Source organism: Thalia democratica, chromosome 4, assembly GCF_965202585.1.
Source record: "Thalia democratica chromosome 4, ktThaDemo2.hap1.1, whole genome shotgun sequence".
In the NCBI taxonomy this organism is placed as follows: domain Eukaryota; kingdom Metazoa; phylum Chordata; class Thaliacea; order Salpida; family Salpidae; genus Thalia; species Thalia democratica.
The window spans coordinates 39881445-39901613 of NC_139168.1; the positions used below are offsets into that span (position 1 = coordinate 39881445).

Here is a 20169-nt window from a genome sequence, read left to right on the forward strand (position 1 = left end):
GGTACACTCAAAAATTTGGGTTCTGGTTGTTAACAGTTAATAACAAATGAACAAATTACAATAAAATATAACTGATAAGTCTCATACTATAGCCACAGTTTTAATGTTATTATTATTTGATTTTATAGTTTTCAGTTTCACTCATCTCAATTTAACTAATACCAAACTTAGAATAATTAATTTTGAACAATAACAGGAACTAAATTACAAAATTAGTTTTGCTTACTTACATTTTTTTTTATTAGCAATAAACTGAACCGCAAACGACCATCTACAACGATTAGGAGGATAGTCTGCGACGTATTTTTTTTTATCGAACTTATCAGACCTGTATAGTAACGATCAATCTTTGTATCGTTATAACCATGTGGCGTGGGCTTAATCACTTTAGCGCTGAGGTATTTGTTTGTGTGCAAAGCAGAGTTAAAAACAAATTTGTCAGGGTTGCAGAAACAAAAGGTTCTAAATAATAGTCAAACGTTACTTAGTTTTTATTTTTCAGTGTCATGCTGAAGTAATGTGTGGGAATTAGCTTATAGAAGTCGAGTATTTATGGTTATAAATATTAACGCGAACAATTTACTACAACTTAAGATCTTTTTTGATTCAGTAGTCAGTACTTTTTAATATAATAATATCAAATTATACTGTATCCTTCTTTTATTACGCTGACATATGTTTCTCTATATATGTTTCTAGTTATATAGTAACATATGTTACTTTTTAATATAGGTAGATTAGATTTGCTAAAATGTAATTTATAAGCCCCTCTAAAAATTAAATTTAAATGAATTTCTTGAACTGATTAAAAATAGTTTGTTTTTATTAGTATCCTTGTTTTAAGTTTATCAGCTATTAAATTTACATTTCATAACCTATCATAAAAAGCATTTTTTTACATTAAGAGTTTTATAAGTTTTGGAAGTTTACAAACACCTAGATTTTCAATTAAAGATATCTAGATCAAAAAAACTAATTATAAATAAAATTCAAACAAAAAAAAACGTAAAACCAAATATATTTTTTTATCAATTAAAGTTATAAAAGATAAATTCAAACTATTTGCATTTACATTTATTTAATAAAGACCACACTATAAAAAGAATATCATTGAAAGATATAACAAAATACTTTAAAACTTATAGATAAAGATTTAAAAAAAAGTATTTTAAGTTTTATTGTTAATATAAGCTAAAAAATTCACTGATAACGTTCTTAAATATGGTTTTAAACAAACATTTTATCCAATAGCTTTAAAAAAGTTAAGTTACGTGCCAATATAGAACCACAAACAAGAAAAATTTCAACAAGTAACAAAACAGAATTAATCTTTTATGAATCAAAATCAATCTTCGTGACATTTAGAAATGTTTATTAAAGATGCACAATGCAAAAAAACAAGATTAAACCAATTAATACATAAAAAACTTAGCAGACTCTAAAAAAACCAATCAATAGTTTTATATAAATGGATAGAGGCAATGGTGTTGTTGTATTAAATAAATCGGACTATTTTAAAAAGTTAGACAAAATTGTTCCAGACAAAACCGTTTTAAAGAAACAAAGTATAATCTTAATTCCGTAACCACGAAACATTGCAATTAAGCCTTATGGAATATACAGAAAAACGAAGTAATTTAATATGGCAAAATTTATATTAAAAACAAAGAAAACTACCCAATAAGACCAGTTTTACCAGCTGTAAAAACTCCAGAGTACAATCTAGCTAAGTGCAAAAAAAAAAAGTATAGTGCTTCATTTATAAACAAATTTGTAAACAAAACATCCAAACTAAACTAACAGTTTACGTTGGTAATTGTTCATTAAGATTCTAAAGGCGAATAGCATCTATATTTCGAACACACATCATTATAATTAAATTGGCCTATACCACTAAAAAAGTTTCTATCCACTTCAGCAATAAAAGTAAATGATAGTAAATATTTGACGCGATTATCATTTGTAGATGCACCTACTCTGCAGATCAGAGTATCTCCTATATTAGAGAGACATTAAGTCAAGTTTTCCGACGGATTGCAGACCTGTGTTGAACAGATAAAAACAGCGAAATATTTGATCACCTATTTAGTTGCACACATTGCAAAAACTTTTAGCTTTAAAATGATGTAAGCAGAATAAACTCTTCAGCATTGATTCAATTTGGGTTTAGGAAGATAAACCAAATTTCAAACGCAAATAACTATAATTAAAACAGCAAATTTATTAACAATATATCAATTGACATACCTTTACTTAAGTTAATATTGCTATATTCTAAAATCCGTATTTGTTAAAATTCTATATTGATACTAAGAAATACTTTAAATTTACTTTTTAACTGACTACTAACTCTTTTTTTTTCAAATTTATATACCACTTGAAAATAAACTTTGTGTAGTTTGAAAACGTTTGGGAAATAAAAACAAAAAGAAAATGTGTAACTTGAATACATATGTTGTTAGTTGCAAATAGTTTATAGAATTTTTTTTTGATTGTTTTACCTATATTGCTAAAATTTTAGCTGAAATTTAGAAAAAAATTTTATAAGTATTAGTTAAGTTATGTTTCAAAAAATTGTTTTATTAAAATTCTTCAATTTTTTATACTAAAAAATTTAGTTTATGAAATAGTTACGCAATATTTGTCTACAAACCATATAAATTTAACTTATGTTAGAATTTATTAAAAAACAGAATACAAATATATAAAATTTTAGGTATTCTTTAGAGAATAATACTTTCCTTAAGCCTTAAAATTCTTCATCAAATGTTTTTTTTTACTTAAAGTATATTTAATTAAAGCGTTTTTGAGGTAATTCTGTTTAATAAACTAAGTTAACAAAAAAATTTGATTAAAGAGTTATGTTTAAAATATATTTACTTATTAATAACATTGTTCTAGTTATTGTAAAGTAAATAAAGACTCCTTTTTTATTCTAATCCTTTTATTAAAACTTAAAATCTTTCACTTTCTCAATTACGTAATTAAATTATTTTACACCTAAATAAGTTGAGTTTTTTATTACGATCAAAATTTTAACAAAACACTTAATTGTGAGAGAAAATTGATTAATTACATTTGTAACTCATTTAATTTACCTAATTTTTAATTATTAACTTTAGCTTTTCTAATAATCTATTTTTACGAAGCTTAGTTAAGCTGTGTTTTCTAAATATAGCTGTTGAAAAAAGTTTACTAAATTGAGAAAATTTAACTAGCTTTTTAAATCAGAAAACAATAGCAATGATTTTTAAACTGTAAACATTTATATATATCTCATAACTAATATTTACTTTCCTAACAAAGTTGTTTACCTTCTTTTTATCAACCGCTTAGTTGTTAGAAAAAAAAAACCTAAACACATAGAAAAAAAAATAGCTAGAATAAAAACTAAAAGTTATATTCCGTAAACATAATTCAGTTTGTGTAATACAAAAATAGACAAACAGTTTAAAAAACAAGCTTTAAAGTAGGGGTCAGCACTCGACAGCTTTTTTTTTGTAATGAGCGCGATTTACTACAAACTGTCTTTTGCGGACCAGATTATATAAAAACTTCTATAAATAGCTTGTTTTTGAGATACTTTTTTTTTCAATTTAAAAACGTCATCAAAATTCAAATTTTAATCAAATAGTAATTAAGTAACCACTGCTTTTAATAAAAGTATAACTAAGAGTAGATTTGTAAATAAATTAGTTCTTAAGACAACTATTTTTTTTTTTAAATAATTTTCTAAACTGACTATAAAATTTACTTTTAAAGAGTTTGTTCCGTAAGTTACATAAACTTTAATAAACAATAGTTCTTATACAACTTAGTTTTACAGACTGGTTTAAAATTTAATTGTTATAAACATTTTTTACCTTGAGGATCTTACAAACTACTTATTCAAGATATAAAGTCAGTCCATAAACTGCAAAACTTAAAGAAGAATTACAATATTGTAACCAGCTATCAAAAAAAGGCAAATCTATTATATTTTTTCATCTCACAGTAAATTAAAGTCTTTTTACTTTAGTTTTAATTGTTATTATTAATTTATGCCGAATAAAAACTTGATTAAAATGTTAAACTATACTTAACTTGTTAATAATAAATAAAGCTAATTTCAAAAATTTACTATTTTTGTTTTGTATTTTTAATTTTTTAAAACTGTTTTTTTAACCAATTGTCAAAACTTTATAACACCTAAAACAGGGGTCGGCAGGCAGTTGGTGCTCGCGGGCCAAATTTCAAGTTTTCAAAATCTTTGCGGGCCACAGTTTTAGTTTTAGTGATATTTGAATAATCTTTTGGCTTTAGTTTTAGTCACACCAGAGATAGTTTTACTTTTATTCACTTTATTAGTTTAAATAACTTTTAGCTACACATAGAATGCCTATTTAATATATAAACATCTATTGGAATATAATTTACATTGTTTAATATACTTAAGTTTCAATAAAGTATGTACTTTCTTAAACATTTAATAAGTTAAACTTAATAAAATATTTTTATTATTTTACTTACAACCTAAATCTCTATAAAAACCGAGCTGGAAAAACATTTATGGGTCACTTTCATACATTTTTTACAATATTGTGAAAATTTTACAATATATACATATTATGAATCACCTTTTCATATTTAAAAAATTATAACTTTTGAAAGTATTTTTTGCGTTTTAAATAGTTTGCATTCTTTAGAAAAATCAGTAATTAGTTTGTTAAATAAAATTAACAGTTATTTATACTGTAGATAAGCTATATTATATTTTTAAAATAATCAATGCTGGAATACTTTAACAGAATGCCTTATTAGCCTTTTACACGGTTGCCACTTTAAAAGAAAAAATGTCGGTATTATATTAGAAGTTTACTAAAGTTAAAATAGCTAAAACTTTTTGTTAATCTAGCTTAAATACATAACTAAAATGTCATTGCTATAAAAAAGCACAATATGTAAATATACAAAAAAGTTAGTTAGTAAACCACACTACAGTCATAAAAACTATTCTGAGAATTGGAAGATTTATTCAAAGTCTTTGAAAAAAAACTTTTAGATACACCTGAGTTTTACAACAATTTCTTAAACATCTTTAACCTAGTCTAAATTAAAAAAAATAAACTATCCTGTTTGTTTGGCAGCGCTGTTTAGAATAAAGTTCACAAAATAAAGAAATACCAAAGTTTATTAACAGTGAATTAATTATATAAATAAAAACATTATCATTTAGTTTGAATGTACAATTAAGTTTTTAATAATTTTTAACAAGTGTATAAAAAATTTATTAAGCTATTAAGAACTATAAAAACCTTTTTTTTATTGAGCATTATAGCAATTCTTTTTATTGCAATAAAAATATTGCATTTTAAAAGAGCAAATGTGAATTGTAAGACGAGCTAATAGAACTACAATACGTTAGTTTGGAGTTATTGCGAGAAACGAAAAAAAAAGTAAATTGTTTAAGTCAGTTTCAACAACGCACACGATTATTTTTAGTAACTACAGACTGATCAGAAAAAACTGTTAAGGCAAGTTATTAAGTAAGAAAGTAATTCCTAAAAAAAAGTACCTTTTAAAATTGAAAACTTATTTAAATGTTGAGATTAGTAAAATATTTAGGTTTATTTCTTCAACATTAACAAGAAATCGTGTTTAGGAAATGTCTGAAGACTATAAAGTCGCATAAACCAAACTAGGACTTAAATCAGTTTGTTAAGATGTGAGAACTGATACAACAAACGTTGCTCATTTTAGAATTTTTTTACAGGCTGTTTTACTAATTTTGACATTTTAGAAGAATTTCTAGGTATAGTTTTAATACAAAACACAACAATAGGTAAACACATTTTAAAAGCAAAAGTGCAATGCACCAAATTAAAGTTTTTTAAATTACAACTTTTGCTTCTATTTTTAGTATATAATTAAGTTAAAAGTAAAAAAAACTGTCTTAATTAATATAGAAAAATTTAAGAGATACTGTTACGCTTCATTAAATGTCTTTTTTAATAAAAATTATTTATATGGTAATTTTTTTATGTCAAACCATTACTTTTAATTTAAACTTTAAAATTTCGTTACTTTACATGTAATATTTGTTTAAAATTCAAGGTTTTTTCGATAATTCTCAAATTCAAGGCTTTTAAAGATCTTTTAAGCTTAAATTGTCAAATTCCAAGCTTTTCCGGGATTTTTTTGGCAACACTTATACGTACACAACTAATATAAATAATAGTTCAAGTTATATTAGCTGCAAGATTTAATATCTAAAATATGTTTTAACTCAAACCAACACTGTGCATTGAACAAAACATACATCATAATTTTAATTTACCACTCTTTAAAGCAAAAAAGTTAGTCCGAGTAACCAAAACTAGCCTGATATTTTAGCATACAAAAATCAATTCAAGCCAAAAACTGAAAAATGACTAAATTGGCCTGAAATTTGAAGCCTTCAAAAAGTCATGGTCTGAGTGTAGCAACTTTTATTTGTTTATTTGATGGAATTTGAACTATTTTAATTAAAAAGGTACAAACTTAATATACTACCATCTAGTTTGAATTATATAGGTAGTTCCAAAAAACAGCAACAAATTATATTAGTATGCAGCACATTAAAATTAACTTATTTTGCCAAAAAAAAACATTCTTTGAAAAATCAAAAAGTATACTTAACAAAAATTTTAAATATTTATGTCATATATATTGTTTTAAATGTGTCTGTACACACTTTAATATTACATGTAGAAACAACAATGTTAGAAAACTATGCATAATCTAAATTTTATCTTGTTAAGTATTGAATAAAAAGTGGTTTAAAATATGAACATCTTTGTTTATTTGTGTGCATAGGAATTAATTTAAAATGCAAAGTAAACTTCTAAAAAATCAAAGGTGTCAAAATAAAAATAAAATTAACCTTATTTCTTCTTATTATTATTTAAAATGTTTTTGTACACACTAGAATATAACATTAAGTAATAAAACATCTGTAATAGAAACTTAGGTATAAAAAACGTGTAAAAAAACTAAACTGTAAAGAAATAATATTTTGGTTAATTACTGTGCATTACTTTTGTACAAAACAAAAAACAATTGCATTTAGTTTTTACCAAATAGGTATTATATAACTATTTTACTAATTCAAAGCACTTTTTACACTCTTTTTCAGAAAAAAATTTGCTGTTGTAAGAAGAAAGTTACTATGAAATTGAGCAAAAAAACTTGGTGGAATGCTAACCTTTATTTTTCAAACTTTTAAGCTAAATCAGCAAAGTCTTTTAGTTGTTTTAGAATGTTAAATAGGAACTTAAAACAAATCTTGTCAAACAAATTTAACTTAAAATATATTTTTGCTCAGCGGGCCACTTTTACATGCTCGCGGGCCGCAAAATTTTCTTTCGCGGGCCGCATTCCATTTAAAAAATTTAAGTGCTCGCGGGCCGCAGATTTACCCTTCGCGGGCCGCATTTGGCCCGCGGGCCGCAAATTGCCGACCCCTGACCTAAAAGCTAAATTAAATTTAAAATTATTAAATTTCAAACTTGAATATGTTTTACATATACTTAGAAATATTATTTTTTGTACAATAGTATGCTTATATATATTATTTGTTATAGTTTATATTTTGTTACAACAGTTGGCAGCCTTTTATATGTAACATGTCGAAATTACTAGATTTTAGTGCAGATAACTACAAGACTGGATTTTGTGGACCACTGAATTGAAAAATAATTTAAAACTAAAGTATATTCCATGACAAGACATTAAACTGTATCCAAGTGGTGTACAACTCGATAACCAAAAAATTTTTTTTAACGCTAGGTCTTTTGACCAAAAATATTTTTAAGCGCTTTTTTTGTCGTTCAACAAACAAATAATTTCTAGTTTAAAATTGTAACTAAGTAGTCATTAATTAAGCAAGAATGTTAACACACAATAAGATTAAAAGCCTGTAGGAAATTTTTTCGATTGAAAATGCATAATTTTTGTTCTTTTGTATAAGTATATTTTTACCTGAGCATACGTCGCGGGCCAGGGATTTCTGTTTGGCGGGCTGTATTTTGCCGAAGCATGGTTTAAATTATATTTGAACATCTTTACATAAATATTGTTTAAGAAAAAAACTGTTTTAAATTCTTTTAACAATTAAAGCTAACTATAGTTATAAACTTTTTAGATTTTTGTTAACATAAAAGAAATTAAAAATAGAGGAGTTTAACTTTTTGTTTAGTATCATTTTGGATTATTTTGATTATCTGTATTGATTAAACTGAAACTTTGTTTATTACTTTTCTAATAGTTTATATTGTTCAGTAAAATTAAAAAAACAAAAGTTTGAACTATTGATATTTGCTTGGTAAGCTATAGCCATCGAAACAAAGCTAAAAATGCTTAGAAAATTGTAACTTATGGGCTAAGTGATAAAAATATAACTATCAATATTGAGTTGGATGATTTTGTTTTAGTTTCTTAATTGGTTTTTTGGTTTGGTGTTTTAAATCAACTAATACTTTTATAAAACAAATATCCTTTTTTCATTTAAAAGATATTTATAACCATGTTTGCGATTGTACTAGAAAATTTAATGAACAGGTTCTCTGAGTAACAATAAACTAAAAATGTTTTCTTTTCTAACTATTTATAAGCTAAAACTTTTGATAAAATGTATATTTATCAAATTAAAATTTTAAAAAGTATATCAAAATAAATTAGCTCTTTTTGAAAAATACCTTACACTTACTAACTTAGATAAATTGAGTATTGAGCTGTTAAAACATTGTATTAGACTTAAAATTAAAAATATGTTTATCTTCTTTTCAAAGATGATATTGTTTTAAAAAACTGTTTAAAACTATAATAAATTTAAAAAAAGAAATAACTCGCTTCAATAACACGACCTTATAAAACAATAAAAACTCTTTGTTTAGAAAATGAAATAAGATATAAAATATGGTGAAGTTTTTAAATTCTAATATAAAATTAAACAAAAAAATAACTGTTTATAAAATAAACATGAGATAACTTTAAAATCAATATACTAGCTTATTAATACAATAACCATTATTTACTTTGCTACTGTAAAATAAAATATAACTAGTTTTTTTTTTCAACAAGCACTTTTGAACTTATACTACTGCATGTTTATTCTTATTTTTACAATTATACTTTCAATAATTTTTTAAAAGAGAATGTTCAACAGTAAGTAATAAAATGTTTTGGACATGAAGTTAAAAGGTATCCCTGGTGTGCGACCCGATAACCGAAAGATTCTTCGTGCACCAGGTCCTAGGACCAAATATTTTGAGCGTGGTTTTTTATCGTTCAATAAACTGTAACTGTTTAAAACGGTATCTGTTGATTTAATAAGGTTTTTTTTTTGTAATAACTTCTATATTTTGATCAAAAAAAAACCTAACGTTTTAACTACTGAAATCTTTATACAAAATTTCATAGCAAAAGTTAAAGGTAAAAATAGTACAAACTAATGTTTACCTTTAACTTTTGCTATGAAATCTTGTAAAATTTACATTTTAAAAACGACGTATTAGACTGCATTATATTAAAGCTTTGTTTAATTTAGCTTTTAGAAATAATATACATTTCAAGTTTTTTATTTAATTTATATATCAAAATTTAGTAATACGTGAAAAAAAAAATCGAATGAAATATTTTCTTTGAATTTTTTTTTCCGTTAAATGGTGTAACATTATTAAAATGTTAAAAATTCTTATAGCGTTCAGCTTTCTCATAAACATTATTAAAAAATAATTGAAATACAGAATTAAGTTATATATTCATGACGTTCAAGCGCGTAACCTCTTACGTGGGGTGACGTAAAGACAGAAAAAAATATTTGTAAGTAGTTTAAGGCCAAGTTCTTATTTATATTTAGAAATATATTTAATTATAAATTGTTACGTTTTGATGTGTGTAGTAATTTGTTTTAAAGTTTTTGTTTCATAACTTTAGTTAGTTTCATTTAGAAAATTATTGTAATATTTTAGTTAAGATTCAATAAGTAGCAAGCAAGTTTCGTTATATATATTTGTAAAAAATTTAATCTATAAAGTGATAATGTGATTTATGAAAATAAAATTAACTATAAAATGTAGTTAGCTTCTTTTTGGTACAAATATTTATATTGAAAAAAGACAAACAGCTTTTATGTGATTTTAGTAGTATTTTTTTAGTAAACGCTTATCAACTACTATTCTATCTAATTATTATGATAGTATAACAAAATTAAGTTTTTTTAAAGTTTTTAAACGTTCTACATAAAACGGTATACTATACTCTTCACGACGTAACATTTACAAAAAATATATATATGATTATTCCTTTTTTTTAGTTGTATACAATAGTAGTTGACAAGCGTATACCGAAAATTTTCTACTAGGTTCAATTAAAAATGCAAAAAAAAAATTTGTCTACATATTTTTTAAAGTTTAATTGTTGTTTTAAAAAGTTGTATTTAAAACATAAAACTTAGTTTAAAATTTTTAAGTAATATAAAAAACTATAAACTTTTTTTTTTGTTTTATAGCTTTATTTAAGTATATATATTGTCATATTTTTTTCTAAAATACAACTTTTTTTCATAGAAAAATCTTAGAACTAAAAATAAAAACTATTTCCATTTAATACTTTTGATCGAAGCGTGTTTAAAATGTGAAAACTATAAATCAGGAATAAAGAATAGAGCTTAAAACATTTTAATGTGACCACATATTATACAAAATCCTTAAAAGCTTTAAAAAACTTACTGAACCAAGTGAACTTATAAAAGCTGATTTTTATAAACAGTTTTAGTAAAATTTAGATATTTTTTTCAGATTTTAAAGGTTAAAATAAAATCACAAAATAAATTACTAACTTTTATTATTTAGTTATTCTAATGTATATATTAAACACCAAAATAAAAATTATACAAAGTTAAAAGACATGATTAACGGCATTTGTAAAACTATCGTATCTAATTGAAATTAGCCTTTTTTTTATACAAACAGTAAAATGGGTAGAACTAGAAATATTTTAGAAATTTATTTAAAACAAACTAAAGGCATAAGATTATTATTCTTATAATAAAATTGTATTAAGAGGTCATTCAGGTTTGTAGTTGTGGTTTCATAACCGATTACAAGGTAAAGTCATGACTGCATTGTCTTAAAAAGTCAATAGAATTTTTATTTTTTTTTTTTTTTTTAATTTTGTTGCGAGTATTTTTAAACTCAGATTTCCATAAGTATTACTTTAAATTATTGCTAAGCTTTGTATACAAAAAAAATGTTCAAATAGAAATAAAAACAATTACCTTGGTATATGTTTGAATATTTTACTTAATTCACTTATACTTTACGAACAGTAGCTTTATATTGTTTTTTATTGAACTTCGAACGGCCATATATCACATAACTGACTTGGACTGTTTCAGTTGTTTTTTAATTTAAATGACTAAAACTTTTAATTTTTCTTTGTAAAACTTTTTTATATCTTCTACACAGTTTTTTCTTATAAAAAATACTAAAAATGCAGCACTTTCACTTACTTTTCTACGATAATTAAAAAAAAAAATTCTTAGAGTTTCTCAAGATAAACTTTTATAAATCCATAATCAAAATAATTATTTAATGATATTTACTTAAGTACCAAGTATCAAAGGGAAACCTATTATTTTTATAAATCAAAATCAAGGCTAAGTAAACTGAACTTATAAAATTGTTTTCAACAGATAAATCAACTTAAAAACACGTAATGACCTTACAATCAAAACATCATTTGAAGTTAGAACAACGATACAGACAAATGGACACTGGATGGAGCTATATGGTGGCATTAGCGTCATTTGTCACCCACGCCCTCATGGCAACCATATACTTCGGCTATTCTGTCCTAACTCCTGCTTGGAAGAGGGAGTTTAACGCCACTTCTGGTATGACGTCACTTGTAGGTAGCGCTGCTAGTGGATTTTCTTCAGGCCTTGGTACGAAAATAAAAAATGAGCTAGTACTGATTTGAACTTAAACTATCGTAACAGTTTTTAGTTTTAAAAATATTACCATAAACCAATGAAGGCATAATATTATCTATTTATATTTTAGTATTTTTTTGAAATATTATTAAATTAGCTTGTAAAAGTATCAAAAACCAAATTTATTATTTTGAAAATTTGATTATTAAAATTAAGTTAAGTACTTAAACTATAGATATATAGAAGCGCACATATTTCTACCGTAAAAGTATTCTTTATAAACTTAAATTTTTACAGCGCCAGTTTCAAGTTTCCTAAGCAATAAGTTTAGCCATCGCAGTGCTCATATGATAGGTGGGATTATAGCGGCAGCCGGCTTATTTGCAACATCATTTGCAAAAAATCTCAACCAAATTTTCATTTTTTACGGTTTTTTTGGAGGTTTGCTCTCATTTTAAGTTTACTTACTACTTTAAAAAAAAACATAGCACAAGTATTATATCTGTTTAAATTGTTCCAAAAGAGTCATTGTGATTTTATTCTCATTACTTATATATAAATTTGAACACAACTATTATGACATTTAATAATTTAATATTTAAAGCCATTATCTAAAATTTATTTCTACTTTCTTACTAAATTTCAGGTTTCGGCATAGGAATGTGTTATCTCCCAGCAGTAATGATTATGAGATCGTACTTTAAAAGAAAATATTCAGTTTTCATAGGTTTTGCCTCTTGTGGGATTGGTGTTGGAAGCTGTGTATTCCCACTTGTTATTGAGCAGCTTGAGGTTAGAGTTGTTCTTTATATTAGATTAACATAGAGTTATTTGAAAATAACCAATAGTACAACAAACAATACGACTTGCTTAAAAAAATTACTTTAAAATATTTTATCATATAACAAACGATAGTCATACTTAGAATGATTATTACTTAGCTTTGTTTTCGTTTCTACAAATGTTTTAATTTAAATTTTAAAAAAGAGGATGTATGGATGGAGGGGTGCAGTGTTAATATTGTCTGGAGTAATGGCCAACATGTGTGTATGTGCATCAATAATGTTTTCTAACCCTGTCATTAATAATAACACTGAAAAAGAAGTCAATTCAAAATGTAAAGATGAAAAACTTGAAGTGAAGGAAATTAATGGAAACATTGAATGCAGCTTGGATATAAAAAATCTCGTGGTAGAAGAGAAAAACGTAATACCTTTATTTTTACTATTTTTTTTTACTTAATCATTTGACAAAAAAAAATCTATTTTTTGTAAACATGAAGTTTAGACTTTTTTTTTTTAAAAACGTATGACGACCAAAATTCTACGTAAAAGTACAACAACCTTATTTGGAACACATGTTTTATTAAAATAACAATAGTTCTACACTCAGCTTCTAGTCTTTTATTGGTATTTATTTCAAAATAACAAACTAACTTCAAACAATAACAGGTTAAAGACAATCACATTGGAAAAAAAGTCAAAAAAGAAAACAACAATTTTTTAGCGTTGTCTCGAAAAACTGTACTTGAACCTTATTTCTTAGTGGGAGTGTTAAGTAACTTTACTAACTTCTTTTCCATGATGCTTGTGATGGGACTCACTCCAATGAGAGCTCAACTTGAGTTTGGAATGACAGCAGAACAAGGTATGGTGAGTTGAATAAGTACTGTTTAAGTCAACATGATACATAAAAACTTAAAAAAGAAAATATTTTTTTCATTGAATTAAAATTATATATAATTCCTACAGTCATTTTTTGTTTTTTAACTTGTTTCTTAATTGTTTTATCAGCCTTTAAGAATAGCTCAAAGTTATGAATATTTAAAAACTAGCGACTGCAAAAATAAAAGCTATACTTTGTAAACCTAAAACTTAAGCTTTCAACATTCACTTATTAAAAAACTCATGTTTGTCCAGCAATTAAGTGTTTTGTTATTGAAATTTTAGTATTATATTTTTCAAATTTCTTTAAATCTTTAATATGTCGTCACTTTTTTAACCTGCAATGTTGTATAATAAGACAATAAATAGAAATACTACTTCTGACATGTTTTTATCTGTGTTATTAGTTTAAGACAGACAAACGTATGTCAGTTTAATAAAGCAAGTACTTTGCAAATCGTGTTATTGTTGTATCTCATTAAATTGGTTTCGCTCAGATATCTTTCAACAAAACTATCAGCAATCTAATGTCTGTATTTTTTCAATGCTGAAGTTTTTAACAAATTTACTACTTAAAAAATACTTATTTAGTGAAAACTTATTACACAACTTATTAAATTAGTCTATCACAGAAATGTAATGACATTTTATCTTTCACTTTTAACTAAATATGAAAAGTATTTTTGAGGATACTTTTTGTCGACTTTAAGAACATAAATCCAATCACTTTTATCCATTATAAAATTTGTTACAAAAATTATGCCGCAGAAAACCTTTGATTCTAAATAATAAGATCTAATTCAATTTTAGTTGGTCTGATTTTTTTTGCTAATTAACTTTATAATAATATATATATATCTTTAACAAGTTGATCATGTTGTTAAACTGTTTTAAAATACATTGCTTAATATTTACAGTGGTAAATTTATTAAAGTCTTTAATTTTTTAAAAACCGCTTTACAAGTTGTTTCTAAAATATATTTGAAACATTTCATAGAACTACAAACACTCTAGTTTTTATTTTAGGATACGTTTAAAAACAACATAAAACGTTCCGTCATATCAGTATTTTAAAGTTTTGATTTTACAGGAGCAATACTTGCATCTTCTATTGGGCTTAGCAATATGATTTCCAGATTTGCTTGGGGAGCTTTGTGTAATGCGAGCAAAAAAATTGATCCATTCAAACTTTACTGCCTACTGCGAGCTGTGACGTCGTTAGTTACACTGCTGAGTGTTTTGGCAACTAATTTTAACTCTCAGCTTGTTTGTTGCATCATACTAGGCGCTGGATTTGGTAGCTGGTCCCTGTACCCTATATACACTCCTAAAATGTTTGGTAAGTGAATTCTTAAGTTGTTTAAAATAAAAGTGATATATGTACATACACGATGCTTAAATATTTAAATAAAACGGTGTAGTCTTTAAATTATAATTTTACCTTAATGTTATATAAAAGTTTACAAATCGTTAGTTGTATACATGTTAATTTTCTAAACTTTAAAGATTTTAGATATACAAACGTTTTCAATATTGATCTATAAACTTTATTCTCAAGCAGAGAGCCAACTTGTCGACATCGCATACGGCTATCTTGAAGTCATGAATGGAATCGGTTGCTTGGCCGGTCCTTTCGTCGGTGGCCTTATTTATGACGTGACAAACAGCTTTTACTTTTCATATATGATGTCTGGAGCTGTGTTATTAGTCGGTACTGGTATGATATATATGGCAAGTTTTTATATTGAGCGAAATAAAAAACAAGTGAAAAGTTCTAGAAATTATTAATTTTAATATTTTCGTAAAAGAGTTAAAATAGCAAAGTTTAGCAGGATAAAATCTCAGTGCTTGTATGGCTTGATAAATATTGAAACAATGTTAAAGAATTCAATGAAAACATTTTTTTTACTTTTGTTGAAAACAAACTTTAATATTGGTTGTTCAAAGGGTACAAAAAAAAAGATTTTTTTACAAAATCTTGAAATATATTGATTTCTTTTAAAAGTTTTCATTTAGTTTTACTGTCTTTTTTTATTCGAAATTTAGATTTTACCTATAAATGAGTGCTTTAAAAATATTAATAAATTTTTGTATTAAGTTTATTTTAATCGTTCCAATACTCATATATTAAATCAGCTTTTTATCATTTCATGCAAAACACTTAATTGTTTGAATTCCAAAAAAGCCATGTATTTACTGTTTTAGTTAAATGTGTTTTTTTACATTGTATTGTTAACTGTTTTAAATGATATTATTAGAAATCAATTTGATAACATCAAAAATTTTGAATAAAAACAGCATCAAAATTAAAAGCTATAAAGTAAAATGCTGAAATGTTTTATCTGAATTCAGATCGTAACTTTTTATATTTAAATTTTATACATCTTTACATAAAGTTTGTTTTAAACTTTGAGTTCAGTTACACCTTACTTTATCCTAACATTTATTAACATTTTAGAATTTTTATGAAATTTTAAGTAAGAAAAATAATATTTTCTAGTTTTAACATTTTTCTATTACATATTTCAAACAAAATAAATAATGTACTAATTATATTTAAAGATATTAACATATTTCAAATATGTTACAATATGCTATACACTTTTTTTTCAAACATTAAGATTGGAACATTCTACTTGCGCTTTTAAAATAATTCGTATTTATGGGATTATTTACGTTCTGTAAGATAAAATATTCGGTGTTACAAATTTAAAGTAGTAAGTTATTTTCAAACATTGAGAATACATTTGAACTTCAATTTTTGCCTAATTTTTCAGTATTAATAAGTAATTACACATCCAACACATAATACCATGTGTTAATTTACAACTAATTTTACAAAAAAAGATTTTACTAATTGAACTTTAAAAGTTGCTAAATATAACTTAACGACTTTTTTATATCTTTGCTTTATTTTTTAATTACAAAGTTTTAAAATAGACTTGCAACTTTTTTTAAGAGAAAGTTTTTGTTTTTATTTTTAAATCAACGTTTTATATACACATGCACTTTTTTTTTTTTGTTATGTTATTTTTGTTTCGTATTAAAAAACGTATAGCTGTTTAAAAAACACTTTTATTTTATAAAAAGAAAAATTATTGTAGTACAAGTTCTTAGTACAAAAATTTTGTACAACTTTTAAACTTTATCAAAATTTATTATTATTAAAAGAATACAAAACTCGATTTAATAAAATTATAATAATGTTATAGGATAATTTAAATGTAATGCTTCTAAAATAATGTATACTTTAAGTTTTAATATCCATTTTCTGTTTTAAATATGGAATAAAGTAAAGCCTTAAGTTTAGATATCTATAATAAGCATTTGTCATAGTCCAACATATTTGTTTTGTTCTGATTACTTTATTAACAAACATTCTAAGCAATTACATATCTTTAAACAGTAAGAATCATTTAATATCGCCAAAAAAAAATTTTAGTTTTACATCAAAATTTCATGTTGTTTTTTTAAATTTGATGTATTTCCGATTAAAATATGTCTATGTGTAAAACAAAAAAAAATTGTTGATTAACTTTTTTTTAATATTATCAATTTAAAGTATATTCTGTAAATGCATTCATTGTACGCATAAACATTTAGTAATTAATTTATGCAATTGTAATGCAGATAATTTTTTTAAAGCTGTTATGAACACGTTTTAAAACGGCAATTACTAAAGAAGTATAAAACTTTTTTGTTTTTGAATATAACTTTAAATTATTGTGTAAAGTAAACCTTTTAAATTAATAAAAAAATTATTCCGATTGAACATATTTAAAATTCTTGTAACTTTGCTAATACTTTGTTCGTTATAGCTAATTGCTTTATACTATTCAGTAAGCTCCATCATAACGTATTGACCTTTAGAACTATTAAGTATGTGTAAAGATGAAATTAAATTTTATCAGTCAATCTCAACAGTAGGTTTAGAAAAATTGTTGAAGCTAGATACTTAACAAAAGGTTTAAGATCAGTATGATTACCTACTATCAAAAGTGGTGTGTACGCAACTTTATTTAGTTTAATTTATTTGAATAAACTGTATAGATTTTGTCCATAAAAATTCACTTTTCAAATAATTTATAAACAAAAACTAAAACAAAAATTTTAGAATTATAAAAATATTTACGTTTCTACACATAAGTTGCATGTAAAATCAACCATATTATAAATAAAATTATATATAATTTACAGAATTTATCTGTAGGAAATATATAATAGTCTTAGTTGTTTAATTTAAAGCAATACTATAATAACAATTTATCCTCCGGTTAAGTCAAAGATATATTTATTTCTCGATCAAGTTAGAACAGTAAATCATAAAAACATTATGATAAACTATTAAATGTAGAGCACATAATGACACAAAACTTAACATTTATTCGATTTTTTTCATGAAGAGAAGCAGAAAATTCTATTTTGTATTTGTTTTATTATCAATAATAAGTTTCAATATTAAAAGTTGCCAACTTAAAGAACTAGATAAGAAAGGTTATTATCTAAGAAAAATTATCTTATACTAAATAACTTTTTTCTTAATAGTTTTTAACTGGTTTATTGTAACCTTTGTAATATTTTCAAGTGGTCCTTTATCGATTTATTAATTTAGAAATAAAAAGTCGGAATTGATAGTAGTTTGTTTTTAGTTATTTATAATAAACGAAAGCCTAAAAAAGACTTTATTGAAGTTAATTGTTCAATAGTGTTTTTTTTACTAAACAGAAGTAATTAGTAGCAGATTTTTGATCATGTAACTATTAATGTTTAATTTAAAACGTGTCCAGACAGATAAAGAAGTTAGACATCACTGGCTTAGATACCATCAATTACTTCTATAATTTAAGTTAAAACAAATTTTTAAGCACTTTGTCAAATTTTATACAAGTTTCGTATAGCCTTAAATAATTAAACATATGATAGGAATTGCAAAAAACTAGTTGAAAACTTGTATAGAAATTCAAATATATTTTACAAATATGTATTGTTTGTATCGTTAACAAAGACGGTTCTTTCTGAGCCGCTGAACAATTTAATCCAAAATTCATACCTTAATTTTTAAAAGAAGCTAAAATACAAGCCTTAAGCTATACTTACAATATTCACGTAACAATTATTAACAAAGTGCTTACAACTTACTTAAAAAACTGCTTTAATACAAACTAATTTTGAAATAATTGTTTATCCATTGTGGTACAACACCACTATAAATCAACAATAAATTATTAAACATAAACACAAGAAGAAGTACTTTTAAACCTCACTCATCAGTATTTATTCGTGGTTAGAATTGCTGTAATATCAGATTTGAGAAATTTGTCCATTCGACCATATTTTTTAATTCGTTAAACTTAAATTGATCAACTCTATGCTGTTTTTAGTTAATTAGTATAGTTGTGCTACATTTGTAAATCACTTATTAAACGTTTGCTTTGTTTTGTTAACTTTTATAACTGTGTTACATTTTATTAACTTTGTTTTAGGCTAAAATTCTGAGTTTTTATAAGTTAATATTATTACTACAATTTTAACTACGAATTAAATTCTGATGAGCCTGGTTGAAAAGTACTTCTAGTTGTGTTTATGTTTAATAAAATATTAAGAAACTATTTTTTTAAACTAAAAGAAATAGAATAACTATCTAGACAAATTTGGAAATAAATCTACTATATTCTAATCAAATTGCAAAACTTTATATTATAAATCATCATGGTTAAAAATTTGCCTTTACAAAAGAACTTTTTTAAGCCGTACTATAATGTATATTTTTAGGTTTATTAACTTGTTTAATTTGTTTATAAAAAATGGAAATTATAAAAAAAATATCTATGACAATGATAATTTGTTACAATATATTTTCTTTTAATGACTTATAAAATAAGACTATAAAATAAAATTTGAAAATGGTATTAGTAGAGTGTATTAATGATCTTTATAGCAAAATACTAAAAAAGAGTATATTCTTTTTAGGAATAAAGTATATTAAAAGAATATTTTCTCAAGCTTAAATGCTTTGGTAGCATATATATCTAAACTTAGATCAAAATTCCAACACTGACCAATTATGTGCATTGTTCATGCATAAATATTTTATATGAACTGTACGTTTGTAATGTGTTTTGCCCTTAGCATTTTTTTATGAGTTGAATTTAAAAATTATTAAACTGATCGATCTTTCTTTTTCACAAAAAAAAATCAATTAAAAACGAAAATTATATTATTACCAGGCACCAAAACACAAGTGTAAAAAAAATTAATTTTTTCAAAGTGCCTTCTGTTCGTTTTGATACCTTAATAAAAGTTTAATAAAAATTCAAAATGAATAAAACTAATAAATTAACACTATTTGATAATTTTTTTTTGGTTAGTTAAGTATCAATTTATAGTTAACGTAAAAATGTTAGTTTATTTATGTATTCTAACTCTTAGTGGCTTTTTAATTTTTCTTTAGAAAAAACTTAGAATTTGTTAGACGAATTTAAATGAAGTTTTTAAATTTCGCAAATAGAAATCAGAACCTTTAAAAAAAAATATTTCACGTATTTCTACATA

General features: G+C 24.2%; 1 protein-coding gene across 1 annotated transcript in view; it reads left to right on the forward strand.

The window, feature by feature from the left end:
- Positions 1 to 15541, forward strand: part of LOC145833360 (uncharacterized) — a 28914-nt gene extending 13373 nt beyond the window's left edge. Inside the window, exons 9-15 of the mRNA XM_082940541.1 lie at positions 11784 to 11965; positions 12251 to 12394; positions 12600 to 12745; positions 12941 to 13159; positions 13405 to 13600; positions 14708 to 14960; positions 15183 to 15541. Of these exons, the coding sequence (XP_082796667.1) occupies positions 11784 to 11965; positions 12251 to 12394; positions 12600 to 12745; positions 12941 to 13159; positions 13405 to 13600; positions 14708 to 14960; positions 15183 to 15405 (1363 nt within the window). The 3' untranslated portion in view covers positions 15406 to 15541. The remainder of the gene's footprint in view (positions 1 to 11783; positions 11966 to 12250; positions 12395 to 12599; positions 12746 to 12940; positions 13160 to 13404; positions 13601 to 14707; positions 14961 to 15182) is intronic.
- Positions 15542 to 20169: the final 4628 nt, after the last annotated feature.